Here is a 25,116-nt window from a genome sequence, read left to right on the forward strand (position 1 = left end):
TCTCTAGATGGTCAATGAATAGGTAGGCATAGGATTGTGTCACCTGGGTGCTCATTTCTGTGCCATGGATTTGTTTGTAGGTGATACCTTCAAAGGGGAAGTGATTACAAGTGAGGATATAATTGGCCATGGTGACCAGGAATGAGGTTATTGTTTGCAGTCAGTCAGGTATTGGTACAGCTAGTGTACAATAGCAAAAAGGCCGCCAGCACTAGGGATGTCAGTGGAGAGGGAGGTGGCATCAACAGTTGAAAGCAGGGAACCATGTGATAAAGGTACAAGAACTGTGGAGAGCACGAGGAGGAAATGGTTGGTGTCTTATATAAGAGGGTACATTACTGTTAATAGGTCAAAGGTTATGGTCCATGAGAGCAGAGATTCTCTCAGTGGATTTGAGGAGAGACTGGACATCATGTTGGATTTCTGGAATGGGGTCATTGTGACAGGGTCTGTAGGTTGACAGATCTGACAGCTGCTGTTAAAAACCACAGTAGTGGAGCATTTCTTGGCATGTAGGATCATAAGGTCAGGATCACTTTGTAGGTGGTGGATAGTGGTTCTTTCTGGGGTATAAGGTTAGTTTCCATTTGAGGGATTTGGGGAATGATGGTGAGGCAAGATTTGAGGTTAAGAAATTCCAAAACATTAACAGAGGGTGATTTGGGGGCAGTGGGGGTGGATAAAGGCTGGATGTAGGAGTGAACCTTGTCAGGAAGGGTTCAATATAGGCTTTAGGTCGAGTGTGATTGGTAGGGTTGGTGGTGAAAAAGTATTTCCAGTGTATCGATCAGGAGAAGGCGACAAGGCCTTTGACGAGTTGAGCACAATTGAATAAGGGAGAAGGGTGTAAGGCAACCCCTAGGAAAGCACTGACACTTCTGTTCGACTAAGGCTTTTGGAGGAAATGTTCACCACTCTGTGTAGTGGTGGGAGGAACTTTCTGTGGGTGTGGTAAATGTAGTAGGTCTGCAAGGCACAGTTTGGCTATGAAGAGATGTGGGGGGAGACCTGGAAGCTGTTGTAGAGTTGGCAGATAGTGGTATGTTTCCATCCAGATGCTAAATGTGCTGTCAAACAGAATATGCTTCACTTCGGTGACTGCTTCACAGCCTGTGCCATCTGGATCCTTCCTACCAACAACAGTGTTTCTGAATTGTGCAGGTGGGAACTCACCCTGGAACAATGACCCAGCCACTGTTTCTCCAGATCAAATTATTTCTGAATGGTAAGACTAAAGCAAGATTTGAAAACTCCTACTGAGAAGGTCTACCTTGGAACTTCTTTCACCTTAAAAGAACTGGATATAGTTTTCAAATATATCAAAAACAATACAGATGCAGGATCTACATCAGTAGTCATCAAACTTTTTTGCTCACAAGCCAGTACTGACATTGTGCTATGGTACCTCGGACTGCATATGCCCTGTTCTTACCATTAATTGGTACCCTACACAAATTAGTATGTTATGGGCCCCCAGTAGACTAGCTATAGTAAAGGTATGATAAGTTGGCCACCAACTCACAACAACACCAACATTTTAATATGTAGGCACCATTCATAACACTTCATGTCTACTGTTCTGTTCCAGATCGGCAACTCTCAATGACCCACAAGGTTGTGACCTTGTGATTGCCTGATGAAGTGTTGTGTTTTTGTGTGAGCGGATGATTAATTGAACAATAACAGTAATGATATTTATATTTAAATGTATTATGCAACATGAGACATAACCATTAATGTTTACTAAATGTTTTGCATGTCATTTTTCGTCTGCTCATTGTGTTGTATTACAATAGCCTTAATTTAATTTCACATTTATAGCTACAAATACATAAGACATGTTCATTCATTAATCCATGTTACTTTCGTTTGACACTAATACCATAGCAGTGGATCGGTATGATGCGAACATGCCCAAGAGGCAAAAAATAAAACGTTCCGCCTCTCATATCCTGTACTCCCACAGTGGCTACCCGAATTCACAGACAATTAAAATAAAGCAAAATCTATAAAAATTACTACCTCTATAAGCAATTTTGTTTGTTACTGAGAAGGAACCCTACACACTAAGAAGTTATTAACATTAGTTGATGGTTTTGGATTCAACTGTGACTTGTTAGATTCATATATTATACAATACAGCTGAGAACCAAGGGCCAACAAAGAGCTGATTAGTGCTGCATGTGGCCTGTTCGCCACAGTTTGATGGTTGCTGGTCTAGATTAACAAATTAAAATGTTCAATCTGCTACAAAGCAGTGGCCATTAAAAATTATGAGCACTTGCTTTTTAAAACGTTAAATTCCCAAATTGTATCAATAAGCCAAAGCAATGGGACTTATAAAGTCTGGGGTGGGGGGGGGGGGGGGGGGGGGGGTGTAGTTCCATCCAGTTTTACTTCTTTGTCATTTGTATGTGATGGAAACACTGATTCTAAATACAGTATCTGACTACAGACAAATGTCTCATAAAACAGCAATCGAGCTTTTGCTCAGTAAGGTCTTCCTGTTGAGGGGTCCTTAATTCTTTCACTGCTACAGACATATTCTTTGCATTTCGTGCTGAGGTGCCTTTTGTTAAGGCTGTACTACTTGCCAAATGCTGGTGTTTGTGCTGAGAGACAGTGTTCCAACTGATATGGAGTTGTTGCTTTTGTTCTGGTCTTCAGTCCAAAGATGTTTGATACAGCACTCCATGCTACTCTATCCTGCACAATCCTCTTCATTTCTGAATAACTACTACAACTTACATCCTCATGAATCTGCTTACTAAATTCCAGGGTGGCTATTCAAGACTGGAAAAAAAATTCCCTGTGAAATGCAGGTGCAAGCATGAGGGGCAAGATGGTCTCAAGAAGCTCCTGGTAAGTTAATGGTGAGTGGGGAGTGGCAGCACATCACAATAATGAATTTTCTTTCCTTTCAGCTAAACTACATACCAACAATTAGCAGTAATTTAAACACAGTTTTTAAACATTGATAATTTATGTGGAATAATATTGATATAAATAACACACTTTGAAACCTTAAATATTTTAAAATTTGTGATTTATGAACTTAATAAAATTCAATTTCAAGGAAAGATTAAAAATGCAAAATTCTGAGATTTTATCAAATTCCCCAAGATTTTCCTCCTCCCCCCCCCCCCCCCCAAACCAAGTAAAATGTAATCCCCTAAGAATTCCACACTTTCAAGAAAAATCAACAACACGTATTCATCTCCTGGTCTCCCTCCACAATTTTTAGCCCCAACATTTCCCACCAGTAATAAACTGGTGATCATTTGATGTCTCAGAATGTGTCCTACCATCCAATCCCTTCTTCTAAACACATTGTGCCGCAAATTCCTTTTCTCCCCAGTTCTATTCAGTACCCCCTCATCAGTTATGCCATCTATCCATTTTATCTTCAGCTGTCTCCTGTAGCACCACATCTCAAAAAATTCTATTCTCTTCTTGTCCAAACTGTTTATCGTCCATGTTTCATTCCCATGCATGCTATACTCCAGATAAATACTTTCCGAAAAGACTTCCCAACACTCAAATCTATATTTAATGTCGAAAAAATTTCTCTTCCTCAAAAACACTTTTCTTGCTATTACCTGTCTACAATTTATAAGGAAAGATCAGAAACTAATGCACAATAATTTTATTGCCAAGAAGTTTAATATGTAATAAAACAAAAAAAAATCACAAATGGACTTTTATCTATTAGCTACTTTTCTACGTAGTCACCAACATTCTCAGCACATTTCCCTCACTGTGATACCAGTTTCAATATGCCCATTTGGTTAGAGTATAGCCAACTATGGTCTGCTGATTTCATTTCCACATCTGTTGCAAAGTGTTGCCTAGCCAGGAATTTTTTTAAAGGAACAAATAGATGAAAGTCCGACAGTGCAAGGTCCAGACTGTATGGTAAATGCTGGAGCACCTCACAGTCAAATTTGGTGATTTTCTCACGAACAAGAGCAGTAACATGGGGTTGAGCCCTGTCATGAAGTTTGACACTGCCAGTATTAATATTGTGACATTTGTCATGAGCTTTTAATGTAGGCTACAGCATTCACAGTGGACCCATGTTCAGCAAAGTCAATCAATAACACATCATGCATATCCCAGAACACCGTCACAAGAACTTTCTTAACAGATGTAGTCACTTAATTTTTTTCGTACAGGGGAGCCAGCAAGTGTCCACTCCATAATGGCCTGCCTGGCTTCAGGCACACAGTGATACGCACGACTCATCAACAGTGACATTTGGTTTCAGAAAGTCATTCCCGTCTGCAACATAACACATTAAATGATCCAAGTCTGTCATCATTCACTGGCCCTTGTAGTTGTACGTCAGGTTCTTAGGCATCCACTAAGCACCAACTTTATTAAATTTCAATGTGTCATAAACAACATTGTACACTGCACCACAGGAAATGTTTAACTGTTGCAGTAAGGACCATGTGCCGGTCATTCAAAATTGCTGCCTAAATGGCTCCAACTTTCCACAGGTTGTGCTGTTACAGGCCACCCAGAGTGTGGCAAATCACTAAGGCTCACATGGCTCTCTTGGAAGAATGCACACCACCTGGAGACATTGCTACAGTCTGTACAGTCGTCCCCATACACATCATACATGTCCCTGTGAATTTCACTTGGCTTATGCCCTTTGGCCTAAAATTATCAAACAACATTTTGTTGCTCTTCACAAGTTGACGACAGTAACATGCATGCCATGTTTGTTTCGTAATTCAGGCTTCTCTCGCCAGAGCTGCACATAAATACAAAATACCTTCTGTAGCGCAAACTTCAAACAATATAATAATGAAATTTCAACATTCCAGCTACAATACCATGAGAGGAAAATAAATATTCTGTGTGACTTTTCGATCCTGCTCCACATGTCCTCTCTACCTCAACCATCATCAGTTGTTTTACTGCCCAAATAGCAAAACTCATCTACTACTTTTCATCTCTCATTTCCTATAGCAATTCCCTCCCCATCACCTTAATTATATCTACTGTATTCCAAAACACTCATTCTTCTTTTGTTAATGTTCTCTTATATCCTCAGTTCAAAATATTGCACATTCCATTCAAATGAATTTCCAAGTCTTTTGCTCTCATCAGCAAACCTTAAAAATTTAATTTCTTCTCGTTGGACTTTAATTCCTACTCCAAATTTTTCTTTTGTTTCCTTTACTGCTTCCTCAATATATAGATTGAATAATATCAGAGTGATAGACTACAACCTTGTCTCACACCCTTCTCAACCACTGCTTCCCTTTTGCCCCTCGACTCTTACAACTGCCGTCTGGTCTCTGTACAAGTTGTAAATACCCTTTTGCCCCCTGTATTTTACCCTTGCTATCTTCAGGATTCCAAAGAGTGTATGCCAGTCAACATTGTCAAAAGCTTTCTCTAAGTTTATGAATGCTATAAACACAGGTTTGCCTTTTCTTAACCTATCTTCTAAGTCCAGTTGTAGGGTCAAAGTTGCCTGTGTGTTCCTATATGTCCCAAAATCCCAACTGATCTCTGATGTCAGCTTCTACCAGTTTTCCCATTCTTCTGTAAAGAATGTATGTTGGTATTTTGCAATCCTGACTTATTAAACTGGTAGTTCAGTAATATTCACATCTGTCAGCATCTGTTTGCTTTGGAATTGGAATTATTATATTCTGCTTGAAGTCTGAGGGAATTTTACCTGCCCCCTACAGAGCCCTTCAGAGCTCTGTCAAATTATTCTTGCAGCATCATGTCTCCCTCCATCTATGTCCTCTTCCACTTCTATAATACTGCCTTCAACTTCATCTCCTTTTTATAGACTCTTTATATAGGCCTTCCATCTTTCAGCTTTCTGTTCTTTGCTTTGGACTTTTCATCTGTGCTTTTGATATTCACACGGTTGCTTATCTTTTCTCCAAAGACCTCTTTAATTTTTCTGTAGGCAGTATTTATCTTTCCCCTAGTGATATATGCTTATACACCCTTACATTTGTCCTCCAGCAACTCATGCTTGGCCATTTTGCACTTCTTATCAATTTCATTTTTTTAGACATTTGTATTCCGTTTCACCTACCTCATTTGCTGCATTTTTATATTTGTTCTGTGATCAATTAAATTCAATATCTCTTGTGTTATCCAATAATTTCTACTAGGTCTTGTCTTGTTCCCCTATTTGATCCTCTGCTGCCTTCACTACTTCATCTCTCAAAGATACCAACCCACCTTCTACTGTATTCCATTCCCCTCTTCTAACTAACTGTTGCCTTATGCTCCCTCAAACTCTTAACCACCTCTGGTTCTCTCAACTTATACAGGTCCCATCTCCTATATTTCCTATATTTTTTAAATTTCTTCAGCTTAAATCTACAGTTCACAATGAATAAAATTTGATCAGAGTCTACATCTGCCCATGAAAGGTCCTACAACTTAAAATCTGGTTCCGAGCTCTGTCTTCCCATTATATGCTGAATCTGAAACCTTCATATGTTTCCAAATCTCTTCCACACATATAACTTTCTTTCACGATTCTTAGTGTTAACTATCATTAAATTATACTCTGTGCAGAATGCTACCGTGCTACTTCCTCTTCCATTCCTTTCCCCTCATTCCATACTCTCCTACTACTTTTCCTTCTTTCTCTATCATCGAATTCCAGTCCATCACCATAAATTTTCATCTCCCTTAACTATCTGAATAATTTCTTTTATCTCATCATGCACTTCTTCAATTTCTTCATATGTAGAGCCAGATGTGGTGGGTGTGGGCTTCGTGTCTATCTTGGTAATGATACGTCCTTATCATGCTCATAAAAATATCATAATGTCAAGAATGATTCAAGATACCGAAAAGAGGTTTTTAGCAAGTGATAATACACAATGAGGCATATATGTTGCATGATAAATACTCTAATTTTTTTATGCACCAAGATATGGAAGTAACTCATATGCAGCAATGAGAGGTCAGTGGCTGAGGATTCATTCAGACATCCACAGCATTGCAGGAAAGCCTGCGGTGCTCAACAGAAAGTGCTTTGGACATCTGGCACTATGATTCTCCCCATCAGAATATCCTGCAATGATCTGGGAGAATTCTACACACACACACACACACACACACACACACACACACACACACACACACACACACAAACACAAACACAAACACAAACACACACAGAAAACAGCAATACAGTTAGTTTGGCCCATAATATTGAGGATGGATGTTACAGAGGTCAACTTATAGGTGTCGCTTTCATTGACCTTACAGCAGATTATGCTATGGCTAGCCACAGAAAGCTGGTTAGAAATGTGTTCAGTCACAAAGGATTACCACTTAACACAATTCATCCAATATTTGCTGCAAAATAGGAGACACTTTGCCACCCAGTAGTACCAAAAAAGAGTCAATGGAGGGTTCAGAAAAATGGCGCCTCTCATGGAACTGTGTGTATAATATAATGTCTACATGAAGAGCAACAAACAATGTCTGGAGTTAAAACATTTCATTATGCTGGTTATACAGGGATTGGTGCCAAAGGTAAAGTCTTTGCGGAAGTAAAATTGAAGCTGGAAAGAGCTGTCAAAGACCTGATGATAAACATTTGAAACCATGATCTGGAGTGACAAGTTTAAACATTTCATCTAAGAAATACGGAAGCTGAAAGGAAACTGAATATCAGCTGGAGAGGAGAACAACTATTTTGTTGTAATACTCTCAAATACTTTGGCATAAAGGTGGACCATTCCCTTACAGTCAAAGCAAAAAAAATAAATCAAAGTACTTGCAAGGAACAGAAACAATCCACAAACCTACAGGAATAGCCTGCGGTGCTCAACAGAAAGTGCTTTGGACATCTGGCACTATGATTCTCCCCATCAGAATATCCTGCAACGATCTGGGAGAATTCTACACATGCCAAACAGGTTGATACAGTTTCAAAAAAGACTGGATAAAGTGACAGGCTGTATACAACCAACTGCTTTCAGTAAACTGGACCAAATTATGGGTGTAGTTTTCTGATTATGATGTAAGCAGTGTTTGGATAACAACTGTGCAGTTAGTAGCATGTCACAGTCGGGAATCATAAGGAGTGATAATTCAGCAGCTTGAGTTCAATTCCCACTGCTATCCACATTTTTTATTCATTGTATTTTATTCCTCACAATATTAGACTATCAATTATAAAATTTAAATATAGTTTAATAGCCCAATTTATATACAAACAAAATTAATATATACAATTTACAATTTAAGATTATTTTGATCTGAATGATGAATATAGTTAAACTGTTCATTTTCATAACTAGATGAAGTTTTGAATAAAAGCAATATTTTCAAAAATTCTAGTAAGGAATTATCTTCATTCTGTTTATTACAGGTTGTGAACAATATACATGTTTTAAATATTTCTTTGACAATTATCACCCAAGAAAAGTAATGTTACAGGGCATAACACTACATTTTTTGGGTGACAGGAGTCAAAGAAACATTTAAAACATAAATATTGCTCACACCAAGAACATTTTGTGAATGCATTTTTTGGGTAAGACCATTTTTTTTAAAAAAATATGCTTGAGTGGAAAGCATACTTCATTCACATTTATGGGAGTCTTTCCTCTGTCAATTTTGATGCATACCGAGCAGATCTAATCACAGGGATGAAAACGGGAGCACTGAATTGATACTGCATGATCAAATGTACACTACTGGCCATTAAAATTGCTACACCATGAAGATGACATGCTGCAGACGCAAAATTTAACGAACAGGAAGAAGATGCTGCGATATTCAAATGATTAGCTTTTCAGGGCATTCACACAAGGTTGGCGCCGGTGGCGACACCTACAACGTGCTGACACGAGGAAAGTTTCCAACCCATTTCTCATACACAAACAGCAGTTGACCGAGGTTGCCTGGTGAAACGTCGTCATGATGCCTCGTGTAAGGAGGAGAAATGCGTATCATCACGTTTCCGACTTTGATAAAGGTCAGATTGTAGTGTATCGCGATTGCGATTTATCGTATCATGACATTGCTGCTCGCGTTGGTCGAGATCCAATGACTGTTAGCAGAATAGCAGAATATGGAATCGGTGGGTTCAGGAGGGTAATAGGGAATGCCGTGCTGGACCCCAATGGCCTCGTATCACTAGCAGTCGAGATGACAGGTATCTTATTCGCATGGCTGTAATGGATCATGCAATCACGTCTCGATCCCTGAGTCAAGAGATGGGGACATTTGCAAGACAACAACCATCTGCGTGAACAGTTCGACGACGTTTGCAGCAGCATGGACTATCAGCTCGGAAACCATGGCTGTGGTTACCCTTGACGCTGCATCACAGACAGGAGCACCTGTGATGGTGTACTCAACGATGAACCTGGGTGCACGAATGGCAAAACGTCACTTTTTCGGATAAATCCAGGTTCTGTTTACAGCATCATGATAGTCATATCCGTGTTTGGCGACATCAAGGTGAACGCACATTGGAAGCGTGTATTCGCCATCGCCATACTGGCGTATCAACTGGCGTTATGGTATGGGGCGCCATTGGTTACACATCTCTGTCACCTCTTGTTTGCATTGACGGCACTTTGAACACTGGACGTTACATTTCAGATGTGCTATGACCCATGGTTCTACCCTTCATTCAATCCCTGCAAAACCCTACATTTCTGCAGGATAATGCACAACCGCATATTGCAGGACCTGTACGGGCCTTTCTGGATGCCCTAGCCAGCACATTCTCCAGATCTCTCACCACCTGAAAAGTCTGGTCAATGGTGGCTGGGCAACTGGCTCATCATAATATGCCAGTCACTACTCTTGATGAATTGTGGTATCGTGTTAAAGCTGCATGGGCAGCTGTACCTGTACACGCCATCCAAGCTCTGTTTGACTCAATGCCCAGGCTTATCAAGGCCGTTATTACGGCCAGAGGTGGTTGCTCTGGGTACTGATTTCTCAGGATCTATGCATCCAAATTGCGTGAAAATGTAATCACATGTCAGTTCTAGTATAATATATTTGTCCAATGAATACCTGTTTATCATCTGCGTTTCTTCTTGGTGTAGCAATTTTAATGGCCAGTAGTGTATGTTAATTGAATCTTCCCTTGATAATAATTCTCACTGTTGTTGCAGCAAACCAAGGGCACTTTGTAATCTTTTAATTACATTTTTGACTTGGTGATAAGAATAGTCATCACAGGATTAGTAAAAGGAGTAAATTTTGGTAGAATAATCTTCACAGTAAATGTTAGCTTGCCTTCCTCATTGCTGAATGTCTCACAATACACCGTCAAAACTGCTGTGCCATTCCATGAAGTATAATATTGAAAATAAATAAAATAAAATAAAATAAAAAGTAACAGTGGGAATCTAACTAAAGCTGCCGAATCATAGCTCTTACACTTACCGACTGCACCACACCACTAACTGTACAATTGTTATTCAAACTTTGCTCACAAAGTAATCGAACAACTTTCAAGAGTGTTTTCTGTTTTCCAAGGCCCACTCAGACAAAATATTTCACAAAGTTCAAAGTGTCACACACTTGCTTCTACTCAAACACTGAGCCAAATTGGTTACATCCGTCCTGTGCCATCCACTCGCTATACTGTGCAGTACTCATACACCCAGTAAGTAAAAACAGAATTAATATATATGCCAATCAATTTACACATGACTTTATGATGAGCTTGAAATATAGAAAATATAAGACCAGTATATAATGTTCATTCAGTTCATGAAAATGGCATGTCTAACAAATGCAAATTACAGCTAAAAGAACTGCATTATCAAGTCACTGTTTTTCACACATGTAATACTGTTTCGGTTAGCTGTGACACCATTAAATATATAGATACATCTCTATTCAAACTGTTTACATGACACAAAGTAACATGTACCTCAGGAGCACCAGCAGTTGTGGCAGCAGGAGGAGGAGCATTGGGAGAAACATATGATGGGGCAGCATTTTCACGAACAGCAGCACGGGGAACAGCAACACCCTCTGGGAGACGCAAATCACGTGCAAGCCTCGAGTATTCCACATCCATGTGTTTAATGAAAGGACTGTTGAGTGCTGCACGAGCATTTTCAGCATCTTCTTCATCATAGGCTTGTAACAACATCTCCAACGTCTGAACCTATAGTAAGAAATGGTAGAGGAAAGTCATGTATAATTATTTAATTTATAATGCAACAGCATTTGATTTTTAGAGTTTTTTAAAACATCTTAACTATGAAGATAGCTCTAGCAAGCCTATGTAATAAGACCATTACAAATCTTCCTTTTTATTCTTTATGTTTACAAAATAGAGAACTGATCCGAATGTTACAGATTTTCATGATTTTCCTTTACTGGTGGAAACAAAAAGACAAGGACAATATTTGCATACAAAAGGGATGGGGGATAAGGTGGAGGCCAAATATTTAGGAGCCCACCCTCCCCCCTTATATAAATAGCACAAATGACCCGTACACAATTTAACTTTGCTGACAATTTTTATCAAATTTAAAGTACATTATTTACTACAGTGATTCAGAAAAGAGTTAAGCTACCAGGAACAGCAAAGCTGGCTATTGCTGTCCTTCTGGAGACAATTTATCATACTTGAACCAGAAAATACTATCTCAGCTTTCGAAACTTAGGTGCCTTCTTCAGGGAGGAAAGAGGAATTGGTTGCAAAGGTGAGATAGGTCACACAGACAACAGGTTAAAGGTACACACCCATTGTGGGGGCAAGGGAAAATAATGATTAAAGAGAAGATGTGAGAGTAGGCTATAAAAGATAATACACTTGTCTCAGGTTCAATGTGGAGATAACAGAAGAGATAGCAGTAAACATAAAAATTAAAAGAGCAAGTGGGAAGTGGAGAGAATAATGCAGTTAAAAAAACATGTTAATATAACCCCACACCCCTTCCAGATATTCACTGTGTTTGCCAATTTTTTTTAATTTATTCTCCACCTGCATAATTGCTCACTATGCCTTCCCCTCCCCCCTTCCCCCCTTTTCCCATGTACTTCTCACTCTACTTCTCCTTTCTGTCATAACTGAAGAATACTGGCACAATGGTTACTAATATTTCCCACTCCTTTTCCTTCACCACTGTTTCTCCCCTTTCGATACATGGTGAGCCCTCTTAGCCAATTCTCCACCACATCTTCCTTGCCCCATCATCTCCACCTCCAACTAATTAATCTTTGTAACCTAAGCTAAGAGTGTTGTCTTAAGGACGTAAAAGTCCTTTAGTATTAGTTTAGCATCATTCTTGCAGAACCTTTCAATCCAAAGAATCAGCCTTCATCCGCCGACTGGGAATGTGTAATGAGTATTTAGTAGAACGAGTGGATAAGAATGTCAACACATCAGATTGGAAGATTCTGCAAGAATGACGAGTTGCTAGCACTCAAAAACATTGAACTTTTTTTCCAGCAGTATGGTCAATTGTCCTTGTTAAAAGCACTAGCTGCCACCCCATCTGTCTCTGTGAATTTAATAATTTTTTTCAATTGACATTTTTTGATTGAAGTCTTGTTGAATTTGCTTCAAAACAGCAATTATTTGCATGTACAATATATCCAGCATGTGTAAGTACATTACACTTCACAATCTATCCCTGGTCCCATGGAAATAATTCTAATAGTATATGGACGTATGTTCAAGCAAAAACTCAAATTCTCCCAATCTTCTGGTTCTTATATGCGATGTTCAGATGTAGTTATACTAATATGAGTACGGTCGACTGTCTAAGGTGTACCTAGCTGTGAGGGTAAATCCTCGAATTACAATTCTGAATGTTATTCAGAAAGGTGATGATGAAGGATGAAAGATGACAACATGAAATTGTGAAGATGGACACTTTGAGAATTGAAGAAATTGGCTGAAGAAAGACAAGGGCCATTAAAGGCATGAAAATGAAAGACACCCTAGGCCTCCATACGTAATAAAATCGGGGTCATTAAAGAACAAGGGCTGACCAAGAGAGGTCAGATAAGACAGAGGAAAGTGAGGGGCCGGGCACAAGTAATTGTAAGCAACACCAGACCCAGCTTGGGGACCCGTGCTCGCCACAGACATCACGCAAGATGCATGATGGCCCTCGATGACATCATGACAATCTGGCAAAAAGAAAATCCATGTAAAATCAAAATTGGAGGAAAACCAGCAATAAGAGCAAACTTCCTTGGGTTTTCTGACAATTTAGCTCTCTTAGCCCTTGACATGGAAGAAATTTGTGCTCAGATCACAAGCCCCCAGAAAATTGCTTCAAAAATAGGATTACAAATATCTTTTGAAAAAACTGAAATCATGCGATGAAACCTCTTTGCATGGATAAAAATCTTCTTAAATGATCAAGCAATTAACATAGTTCTATAACTTAAATATCTTGGAGAAATTATTTTGCACAACTTGGGTGAGAAAGCAACATGATAAGTAGAACCAACAAAATGAAAACAGCACAACTTGGGGTGTAATCTGGTCAACATATAATAAGAAATGCCAGTCAACAGACACTAAGACCCAACATTATAAAACTGTAACACTCCCAAAAGCGACTTATGCTTGTGAAACTCTGTTCCAAATTAAAAATTAAAGAAGAACCAATCAACCCCTTAAAACTGAATGAAGAATTATCAGGACATGCGTCAATAAAAAAATACAAGTTTGATGGAGTCTGGAGAATCCTCCTTAATCAAACTGTCTATTGTAAGACACAACCTCCAGAACAATGAAGAAGAAAAGAATCTCTTATTTCTTTCATGTCTTACGACTGCCTGACAACAGGATTTTGAAACAACTGGTGATGAGAAGTCTTGGAAAGAAGACAGGACAGGGGGTCAAAGAAATTCAGAAAGCTCTTGAAGCAGTCGGACTTAGAATTAATGATGCAGAGAACAAAATCAAAATTAACACTCTCCTTATGAATCATGAATTTTCAGCAGAAATGATGCACAGAATACCGGTAGAGATTTCAGACGAGTTAGGAAAATTGCATTCAGAACAAATGAAAAAGTACTGGGCTGAGCGCAAGAAGCAAGCAGTCCAATCTTTAAAGAGCAAGTGAACATAGACTGACAAGGGGTCAAACGTGGCCAATCAAGTTTAGTAATAGTAATAATAAAATAATAATAGTAGTAATAATGGCTATGAAAAAAAAAATCATGCAAACACCTATAATTTTATATGTTAGGCTATGTTTATAATTAGAGCTATGACAACTGTTAAATATTTGAAATTAGCAAGGTGTGAGGAAAGAATGGTATCTGAGCCACTACTGACTCAGAAAAAAACGCAATTAAAGGAGGGACTGTTTGTTATGTTTCCAGAACATATGTTCCTGCCCCACATGAAATGTTAAATTAATTCATCTGTTTATATTTTTCAAATGTGACCATCTCTGAGGCAGCTACAGTCAAGTTACATGATTAAGTGAGACAGATATCTGCCCTGTGTCCAATAGAGCTGAAGGTGTGATTTACATCTGGCTGTCATAACAACTGAAATACAATATCCACTGAATGCTGTGAATATATGACAGAACCAAGCACAAATTGTTTCCTAATGTGTGAATCTTAGCTGAAACTATAGCAGAGGGGTATCTGTGTAGAGGCCAGACTAATTCATGATTTCTTAAGAGGAGCTGCAGCCTTTTCAGCAACTGCAGGTGCATCAATCTGGATGGTTGGATCATCTGGTCTCGTAAGAACAGCCAACATGACTCTGCTGTTCTAGTACAGCAAGCAGCTGAAAGCAAGGGTAAACTACAACAATAAACCCTCCACTCGCCCTGAAGGCATGTAGCTATACAGAATGACTTAATTATGTTCACATCCTCTCAAGTAAAATATCCAGGGATAAAATAGTCCCCCTTTCAGATCTCCAAGCAGGACACTACTAAGGATGATATTGCCATCAGGAAAAACAAGAGTGGCATCCTACAGGTCAGAGCATGTAGTGTTAGGCCCCTTAATTGGGTAGATGTGGTAAAGAATTTAAAAACAGTAATGGATAGCCTGATGTGAGAAATAGTGGGAATTAGCGAAATGCGGTGACAGGAAGAACAGGACTTTTGGTCATGTCAGCACAGGTTTACCAACACAAAATTTGATAATAGTAAAGCAGGAATAGGCCTAACAATGAATAAGAAAATAGAAATGCGGGTAAACTATTAACTGCACAGTGAGCACACTGTCATAGCCAAGATGGATGTGAAATGGACACCCACCACAGTAGTAAAAGTTATTTGCCAACTGCCTCTGCAGATGAAGAGATTAAAAGTTTGGTTGGTTTGGCGGAGGGGACCGAACAGCGAGGTCATTGGTCCCATCGGAGTAGGGAAGGATGGGTAAGGAAATCGGCCATGCCCTTTAAAGGAACCATCCCGCCATTTGCCTGGAGTGATTTAGGGAAATCACAGAAAACCTAAATCAGGATGGCTGGATGCAGGTTTGAACCATGGTCCTCCCGAATGCAACGCCAGTGTGCTAACCACTGCACACCTCGCTCAGTGAAGAGATTAAAAGAATGTACGATAAGATAAAGGAAAGTATTGAGACAGTTATAGACAATGAAAATCTAATTGTGACGAGACTCTGAAATTGGCTAGTGGTGAAAAAATGACATAAAAAAGTAGGAAAACATGGGCTGGTGGAAAGGAATGAGAGAGGAAGCCATCTGGCAAAATTATGCAGCGGATACTTTCATCATTCTTAATACTTGGTTTAAGAATCATGAAAGGCAGTTGTACACATGGAAGAGAGCTGAAGATGCTGGAATGTTTCAGACATATTATGTAATGGTATGACAGATATCAAAACCAGTTTTTAAACTGTAAGCCATTTCCAGGGGGGCAAATATGAAATGAATATAATTTGTTTTCCACAGCACACAACAAATAAAAAAAATTGCAAAAAAGTAGGAAAATAAAGAGATGGTGCCTGGATAAATTGAAGGAAACAGGGTCATGATAGTTTCAGAGGTATCATTAGGCAACAGGGAAAAGGAATACAACAGGAAACATATGGGTAGCTTTGAGAGATGAAATAGGGAACACAGAAAATCAAATAGCTCAGAAATCAAGGCATAGTGGGAATCCCTAGATAACACAGAAGATACTGAATTTAATTGACAAATGGAGGAAAAATATGAAAATGTGGCAAAAGAAGCTCGCAAAAGGGAATATAGACCTGTAAAAAATGAGGTCGACACAAAGTGGAAAATGGTTATGCAGAAAACGATGAAGGACGAATGCAAGGCTGTAGATGCATGTGTAACTAGAATTACGATAGCTGCTGTCTATAGGAAAATTAGAGACACCTTTGGAGAGAGAAGCAGCTCTATGAAACTCAAGAGCTCATAACAAGCCAGGACTAAACAAACAAGGGAAAACTGAAATGTGGAAGGAATATACAGGTGGGAGTGAAGATGATGATGAGATGGAGATACGATACTGCAAGCAGAATTTGATAGAGCTCTGTTTCACCCTGTATGTGAAACACGTGAAATACTCTCCAACTTTGGGAAACAGCAAGAATTACAACTGCAAAGACAGAAGGTGCCAAAAGTTGTGAATACCGCCAAACCATCAGTATAATAAATCAAGTTTGTAAAATACTGACCCAAATTATTTACAGAATAATGGAAGATCAGGTAGAGGTTGACCTTGGGAAAGATGAGTTTGGAGTCTGGAGAAATGTTGGCAGACACAAGGTAATATTGATCCTATGACTTGTCTTAGAAGATAGCTTGAAGAATCACACACCTACATTTACAGCATTTGTAGATGCAGGTAAAGCTTTTAACAATACTGACTGGACTACACTAGGAAATTTGAAACCAGCCGTGATAAAATACAGTAAGCAAAATGTTATTTACAATTTGTGCAGAAACCAAATTGTAGTTAGGAGTCGAAGCACATGAAACGGAAACAGATGTTGATATGAGTGAGTTGTACCCTATCACTGATGTTATTAGGCTGAACCAAGGAGAAATCTGGAAATGGAATTACAGTTATTGGATGAGAAATAAAATATTTGCAGTTTGAATGTGAAATTTTAATTCTATCAGAGTTGAACAACAATAGCAAAACAAGGGTAACGGAATGTAGTTGAAGTACACCAGGCTGAAGGAATTAGATTAGGAAATGAGACACTAAAAGTCGTAGATGGAAGTTGTTATTTGGGAAGCAAAGTATCTTGTGATGGCCAATGCTGAGTTGATATAAAATGCAGACTGACAACAGAAAAAAGATGAAAATGAAAAAGAGGAATTTGATAACACTTGATATAAATTTACAAGTTAGGATGTCTTTTCTGAAAGTTGCCTTGTATGGAAGTGAGATGTGGCCAATAAGCAGCTCAAACAACAAGACAACAGAAGCCTTGAAATGTGATGCTATACAATAATGTTGAAGATTGGACAGATAGATAGAATAACAAATAGAAAGTACTGAAATCCATTGGTGAAAAAAAATTATGATGCTATTTAACAGAAAGAAGGTTGGTTGGTTGGTTTGTGGGATTAAAGGGACCAGACTACCATGGTCATCGGTCCCTTTAAAAAAAAAAAAAACTATAACCATCCAAAAAGAACAAAAAACGAACAACAGGAAAGACAGCAGATGAAACAGGACATGAAATACTCTGACAGAGACCAGACAAAACAAATTAAAACACACAGTGTGGTGGTGGTTGGCCGACCATGGAGAAAAAAAAAAAAAGGAAAAGCCAACCACCAAGAACATATTAAAAACACAGTTTAAAATCAGAGGCTGAAAGCCAGAATCAATACTATAAAACAAACATTCAGATTAAAGTATAAAAACCCCCTGCCTGAATAAAACGCAAAACCAAGTCCACCATGGCAGAGTCATCTAATAAAAGAGCAGAGAGCGTGTCAGGCAGCTCAAACGTCTGCCTGAGCACAGATAAAAGTGGACAGTCCAGCAAAACGTGGGCCACTGTCAATGCCAAGCTGCAGCGGCATAGACGGGGGGTCCACACAACGCAATAAGTGGCCGCGAGTCATCCGTGTGTGCCCAATGCGCAGTTGGCAGAGGACGACAGACTCCTTGCGAGAGACTCGCATGGAGGAGTGCCACACAGTCGTCGTGTCCTTGATGGCACGGAGTTTGTTAGGGGTGGTCAGACCGCGCCATTCAGCATCCCAAAACGAGAGAACTGTGCGGCGTAAGACTGCTTGCAAACCAGTCGCCGGGAGGCCAATCTCCAGAGATGGTGCACTGGTGGCCTCTTTCGCCAGGCGGTCAACATTCTCATTGCCGGGTATCCCAACATGGCCTGGGGTCCACACGAAGACCACAGAGCAGCAGCAATGCGCAAGAGTATGCAGGGACTCCTGGATAGCCATTACCAGACGAGAACGAGGGAAACACTGGTCGAGAGCTCGTAAACCGCTCAGGGAATCGCTACAGATAACGAAGGACTCACCTGAGCAGGAGCGGATATACGCTAGGGCACGAAAGATGGCGACCAGCTCAGCAGTAACACTGCAGCCAGCCGGCAATGAATGTTGTTCAGAATGGTCCCCTAGAGTTAGTACATAACCGACACGACCAGCAACCATCGAACCGTCAGTGTAGACAATGCCAGAGCCCTGACACGTGGCCAGGAAGGCCTCCGGAGGGACTGAGTCCTTCGGGCCCGTGCCAAGTCGAGCCGAAGGCAAGGGCAAGGCACACACCATGGGGGTGTACGCACAGGGGCCCAGAAAGGAGGTGGAACAGGGAAACACCCAAGCCCGTAGAGGAGCTGTTTGACACATATGGCGATCGGACAACTCGACCGGAGCCGACATTCTGGCAGATGGACGACTGACTGCGAGAATAGGACACGATAATTTGGATGCCCGGGCAAGCTATAAACATGGGCAGCATAAGCAGCCAGTAATTCTTGGCATCGTAACCGCAGTGGAGGGACACCTGCCTCCACAAGTATGCTGTCCACAGGGCTGGTTCGGAAGGCACCAGTGGCAAGGCGTATCCTGCTGTGGAGGATTGGGTCCAGCACCCGCAACGCAGATGGGGATGCTGAGCCATAAGCCAGACTCCCGTAGTCCAGACGGGACTGTATTAACGCCTGGTAAAGCCATAGGAGAGTAGATCGGTCGGCGCCCCACCTGGTGTGGCTCAGGCATCGCATAGCATTTAGATGCCGCCAACACGCCTGTTTAAGCTGCCGAATATGAGGCAGCCAAGTCAACCGGGCATCAAAAACCACCCCCAAAAACCTATGTGACTCCACCAGTGTAAGAAGCTCGCTGTTGAGATAAAGCTGCGGCTCCGGGTGAACAGTGCGTCACCGGCAGAAATGCGTAACGCAGGTCTTGGCTGCCGAAAACTGAAAACCATGCGCTACAGCCCAAGACTGCGCCTTGCGGATTGCGCCCTGTAGCTGACGTTCAGCAGCTGCAATGCCAATAGAGCTGTAGTAAAGGCAGAAGTCGCCAGCATACAGGGAAACGGAGACAGTATTTCCCACGGCCGCAGCGAGCCCGTTAATAGCTATTAAAAACAGACAGACACTGAGAACAGAACCCTGTGGCACACCGTTCTCCTGGACTTGGGAGGAACCATATGAGGCTGCGACGTGCAAGCGGAAGGTACGATACGACAGAAAATTGCGGATATAGATCGGCAGAGGGCCCCGAAGACCCCATCCATGAAGAGTAGAAAGGATGTGATGATGCCATGTCGTATCATACGCCTTCCGCATGTCGAAAAAGACAGCGACCAGATGCTGATGGCGGGCAAAGGCAGTACGGATGGCCGACTCCAGGCTCAGCAGATTGTCGGCGGCGGAGCGGCCTTGACGGAACCCACCCTGAGAAGGAGTCAGAAGGCCCCGAGACTCCAGTACCCAATTCAAGCACCGGCTCACCATCCGTTCAAGCAACTTGCAAAGAACGTTGGTGAGGCTAATGGGACGGTAGCTGTCCACCTCCAAAGGGTTCTTCCCTGGTTTCAGAATGGGGACAACAAGACTTTCCCGCCATTGCGACGGAAACTCACCCTCGACCCAAATGCGGTTGTAAAGATCGAGGAGGCGTCGCTGGCAGTCCACTGAAAGGTGTTTCAGCATCTGAGAGTGGATGCTATCTGGCCCAGGAGTGATATCAGAACAAGCGGCGAGGGCACTGCGAAATTCCCACTCACTGAATGGACCATTGTACATTTCAGGATAGTGAGTGCGAAAAGAAAGACTCCGACGTTCTATCCGCTCCTTAATGGAGCGGAAGCCCAAGGGGTAGTTGGCAGAAATGGAATTCAGAGCAAAGTGCTCTGCCAAGCGGTTTGCAATGACGTCGGATTCAGTACAAACTGCTCCATTCAGTGAGAGCGCAGGGACACTGACAGGGGTCCGATAGCCATAGAGATGGCGAATCTTGGCCCAGACCTGCGATGGAGTGACATGGAGGCCAATGGTGGACACATACCGCTCCCAACACTCCTGCTTGAGTTGGCGGATAATGCGGCGGTCTCGCGCACGCAGACGTTTGAAGGCGATAAGGTGGTCGATTGAGGGATGTCGCTTGTGACGCTGGAGCACCCGCCGGCGAGCTTTAATCACTTCAGCGATCTCAGGCGACCACCAAGACACAGTCCGCCGCTGAGTGGACCCAGAAGAACGGGGAACGGCAGATTCAGCGGCAGTAACGATGCCAGTGGTGACTGATTGAACCACTGCATCAATGGCATCGTTAGAGAGAGGCTCAATAGCGGCAGTGGAAGAGAACAAGTCCCAGTCAGCCTGATTCATAGCCCAACTGCTAGGGCGCCCAGAAGACTGACACTGTGGCAGTGACAGAAAGATCGGAAAGTGGTCACTACCACACAGGTCGTCATGCACTCTCGATTGGACAGACGGTAAGAGGCTAAGGCTACAGATGGGAAGGTCAATGGCGGAGTATGTGCCATGCGCCACACTGAAGTGTGTGAAGGCACCATCATTTAAGATCGAGAGATTGAGCTGCGCCAATAAATGCTCAATGATGGCGCCTCAACCTGTTGCCACTGACCCACCCCACAGATGGTTATGGGCATTAAAGTCGCCCAGTAACAGGAAAGGTGGCGGCAATTGAGCTATCAGAGCAGCCAGGACATGCTGCGCGACATCACCATCCGGTGGAAGGTAAAGACTGCAGATGGTAACAGCCTGTGGCGTCCACACCTGAACAGCGACAGCCTCTAAAGGTGTTTGGAGAGGGACAGACTCGCTGTGAAGAGAGTTCAGGACATAGATGCAGACGCTACCAGACACCCTTTCATAAGCTGCCCGGTTCTTATAATAACCCCGATAGCCACGGAGGGCGGGGGTTCGCATTGCCGGAAACCAAGTTTCCTGCAGAGGAAAGGATGAAGGCTGATAAGTTGGCGGAGCTCAGCTAGATGGTGGAAGAAACCACTGCAGTTCCACTGGAGGATGGTGTTGTCCATGGCTGAAAAAGGCGTGACAAGACTGGGAAGGCAGATTACGCCACTGGGTCACCTGCTGCCTCCGATGGAGCACCCGTGCAAATGCTATCCATTGCGTCTGAGGGACTGGCAAGATTGAGGTCCTCAGCAGACACAAGAATCTCCGCCTCATCCTCAGACGCGGAGCTTGTAGGTAGTGGTGGAGTAGGAGCCATCGCAGGTGCCTTGGTCTTACGGGGCTTCAGTGTCATTTTGTCTCGCTGTTCCTTTGGTAGCCGCTGCTGATAGGGCTTATTGGAGTCAGTCTCCGGAACCGAAGATGATCGCGAAGCCCGATGGCCAGCGACCTGTGGCTTCTTCAGCCACTGGTTGGTGTCTGCTGTGTCACTGGTAGGAACCTGGGAAGGGAGTGACCCAAGAGATCCCTTCCGAGCGAGAGAAGCCGAAGAAGACTTACACTTCTCCGGCTTAGAAGTGGGGACTGGTGTCCCCGGTGGTTTAGTAGGTGCTGCTCCCGAGGTAGATGGTGTGGGATCAACAGCAAGAGAAGGGGCCCCTATCGTCAAGGGGGCAGGTGAGGTCCTCTGACGGTGAGAGCTGACTGACTGTGGTGCAGCTAAAGGAGCTGGAGCAGGAGTGACAGTGGAGGCATAAGATGACATCATGCGCACGGGATGTAGCCGTTCAAATTTCCGCTTAGCCTCAGTGTAAGTCAGTTGGTCCAGAGTCTTATATTCCATGATTTTGCGTTCTTTCTGTAAGATCCTGCAGTCTGGCGAGCAAGGTGAATGAGACTCTCCACAGTTGACACAGATGGGAGGCGGAGCACATGGAGTATCGGGATGAGATGGGCGTCCGCAATCTCGACATGTAAGGCTGGAAGTACAGCGGGAAGACATATGGCCGAACTTCCAGCACTTAAAGCACCGCATCGGGGGAGGGATATAGGGCTTGACGTCACAACAGTAGACCATCACCTTGACCTTCTCCGGTAATGTATCACCCTCGAACGCCAAGATGAAGGCACCGGTAGCAATCTGATTGTCCCTCGGACCCCGATGAATGCGCCGGACGAAATGAACACCTCTATGCTCTAAGTTGGCGTGCAGCTCGTTATCAGAGTGCAGAAGTAGGTCCCTATGGAAAATAACACCCTGGATCATATTTAAACTCTTATGTAGTGTGATGGTAACGTTAACATCCCCCAACTTGTCACAAGCAAGCAACCTGCGTGACTGGGCGGAGGATGCTGTTTTTATCAAAACTGACCCAGAGTGCATTTTAGACAAGCCCTCCACCTCCCCAAACTTGTCCTCCAAATGTTCTACAAAGAACTGAGGCTTCATGGATACAAAGGATTCACCATCAGCTCTGGTACAGACAAGATACCTGGGCAAATACATGTCACTATCATTCATTGCCTTTCGTTCCTCCATGGTGTGGCCAGGGATGGGAACGATTTGGGGCCATAAACGTTAGCTTTAAAATGAGCCCTTGAACACTTAGAGACTGCTGGTGGCTCGCCACCAGCAAGAGATGATGTACCACGCTTCATTGCGGGACATCCGCCCTGATGCCACTCCGACCATGGGCCCTCCCCATGGGTGCCACCCAGCCACAGCAAGAGCCACCTGGCAGGATGGCCATTGCCGGGAGTCCTGATGCCCCAGGGAGATGGGCATCTATTCCTTGGCATACGTGGGGAGTAAACGGCACAGGCATCAGTAGAGCGATCCCTGTGTTGTCAGGGGGCTACAACCAACAGAGTACATGGTGGCCCCACCACAACGGACTGGCTACCGTGCTGGATCTTAGGAGCAAAAATGTATACGGTCGTTGTCGCAGTGGAAAGCAACACTGCACAGTGCAGCGTGGTAATCGCACCCAGGGACGTATCCTTGCCCAAAAGATGGAAAATGAGCGGGACACCATTGCAACAACGAGAAAGCTGGCTAAAGGTCTCAATGCACCATGTAAGGCGCCCTTCCCCAATCGGCTCGCTCTGCGGAAAAATTTTGAAATATGGAGGTAAAACCCGAGAGGGGACCATCACATAAGGCCGAAAAGTTTGAGACTCCTTTTAGTCGCCTCTTACGGCAGGCAGGAATACCGCGGGCCTATTCTCACCCCCGAACCCGCAGGGGGAAACTGAAAGAAGGGATTGGTTGTCACACACCTTGAGGTGTATCAGTTTGATAATCAAAGGAAGTGTGGGGCTAAAAAACTGTACAGGGAGACCAAGGTTTGAATACAGTAAGCTAGTCCAAATGCATGTACACTGGGTAGTTATGCAAGGATAAAAAGGCTTATACAATACAGACTTGCATGGACAGCTGCTTCAAACCAGTCTTCAGACTGAAGAAAAAACAACAACAAGTGTATTACACTCCACCTCCTTAAAGAAGATGCCCGAATACTCAGCCATTCTGCACATTCCCCTCTATTAACCTCTGGCAGTCAATAAGATTCATTCTCTTTACATGTGGCTAGCCATGAATTATGAAAATCTATCTCCTGCAGGCTGCGCTCTTGCCAATTTTGTGACAAAGCAATTTCATTCCCAGAGTGATAAAATTATTCATTCAATTGTCAACATTATTTTCTTGCTGCAGTATAGCTATGAACGTATATCTGTAAATGTGTTACTGTGGTTTTCAAATAAATAATTCAATTGACTGCAATAAAGTACTTCACAAGTAATCAATGGGGATTGTTTGCAATGTTCACATCTTCTTCAAACGTGAAATGAAAGCGGGATGCTTACTGTTGACATTTTGAAGACACAAGAACATACTGCACAACCCTGCATTGTCAGCAAGAAAACTGTGCAGCCAGTTCCAATTGAAAGAGTCAGACCCATAGAAACGTCAAGACGAGTTTATTTTGTGTCACATGGAAAGCATCGAAATTGCAAGAAGCCTATAATACCAATGGAGGTTCTGACATGGATGTTTTAAACAGTGAATATCCAACTTCACTTACACTTGTTAAAGTTATGCATGAGAAAAACTTGTATTTAGGTGTAAGAAAAACTGCAGTGACCACCATTTGGAAATGAATGCTGTCACTTTCAAGAAGTAGTTCACAGTGCTGTTTTTGCCATGCCATGCTTTGCTTTAAAGTCAGTCATTGTAAATGGATAATACCAGTTATCATTCAGCTGTTACAGAGAAAACACTGACTACCAACAAAAGGGTAGCGGATATAGTGCTCCGGCTTAAAAATAAGACCCCACACAGTGTAAGCCAGGCTCCTGCTGAACTCTCGCAGCTCATTAATTTAAACAAGTCATGTGAGAAGACGTATGAACTTTATGTACTTGCATGTGAGTGTGGTCACACAGTTTTGTGAACACCACCATAATACTGTCCTATAATCCAATTGGATTATAAAAGAACGAAATGTTCAAGATAGCAGACACTGGATCACCTTGTGTATCAAGCACTAGACAACATCTCCTACTCAAAATGGGCAAACTATGTATTGCACACTGAAAAGTTTCAGGAAGAGGACTTTGATAGAGAGGTGAAGCTGGATACAAGCATCTAACCTATAGTGACAAATCTACAATCAGATTATTTGGACAAAGTCTCAGATACCTGTGACTGTGATACTACAATGTAGACCATGGAGCGAAGTAGAGTGATATTAGTTCTTAATTTTAAAGAGGCTC

General features: G+C 42.4%; 1 protein-coding gene across 2 annotated transcripts in view; it reads right to left on the reverse strand.

The window, feature by feature from the left end:
• LOC126266880 (gamma-soluble NSF attachment protein-like) overlaps positions 1 to 25,116 on the reverse strand; it is a 140,945-nt gene that overhangs the window by 65,660 nt on the left and 50,169 nt on the right. For both annotated transcript variants that reach the window (XM_049971541.1, XM_049971542.1), the window contains one exon: positions 10,910 to 11,149. In XM_049971541.1, the coding sequence (XP_049827498.1) occupies positions 10,910 to 11,149 (240 nt within the window). The remainder of the gene's footprint in view (positions 1 to 10,909; positions 11,150 to 25,116) is intronic.

The sequence above is a fragment of the Schistocerca gregaria genome, chromosome 4 (assembly GCF_023897955.1).
Source record: "Schistocerca gregaria isolate iqSchGreg1 chromosome 4, iqSchGreg1.2, whole genome shotgun sequence".
Taxonomy (NCBI): domain Eukaryota; kingdom Metazoa; phylum Arthropoda; class Insecta; order Orthoptera; family Acrididae; genus Schistocerca; species Schistocerca gregaria.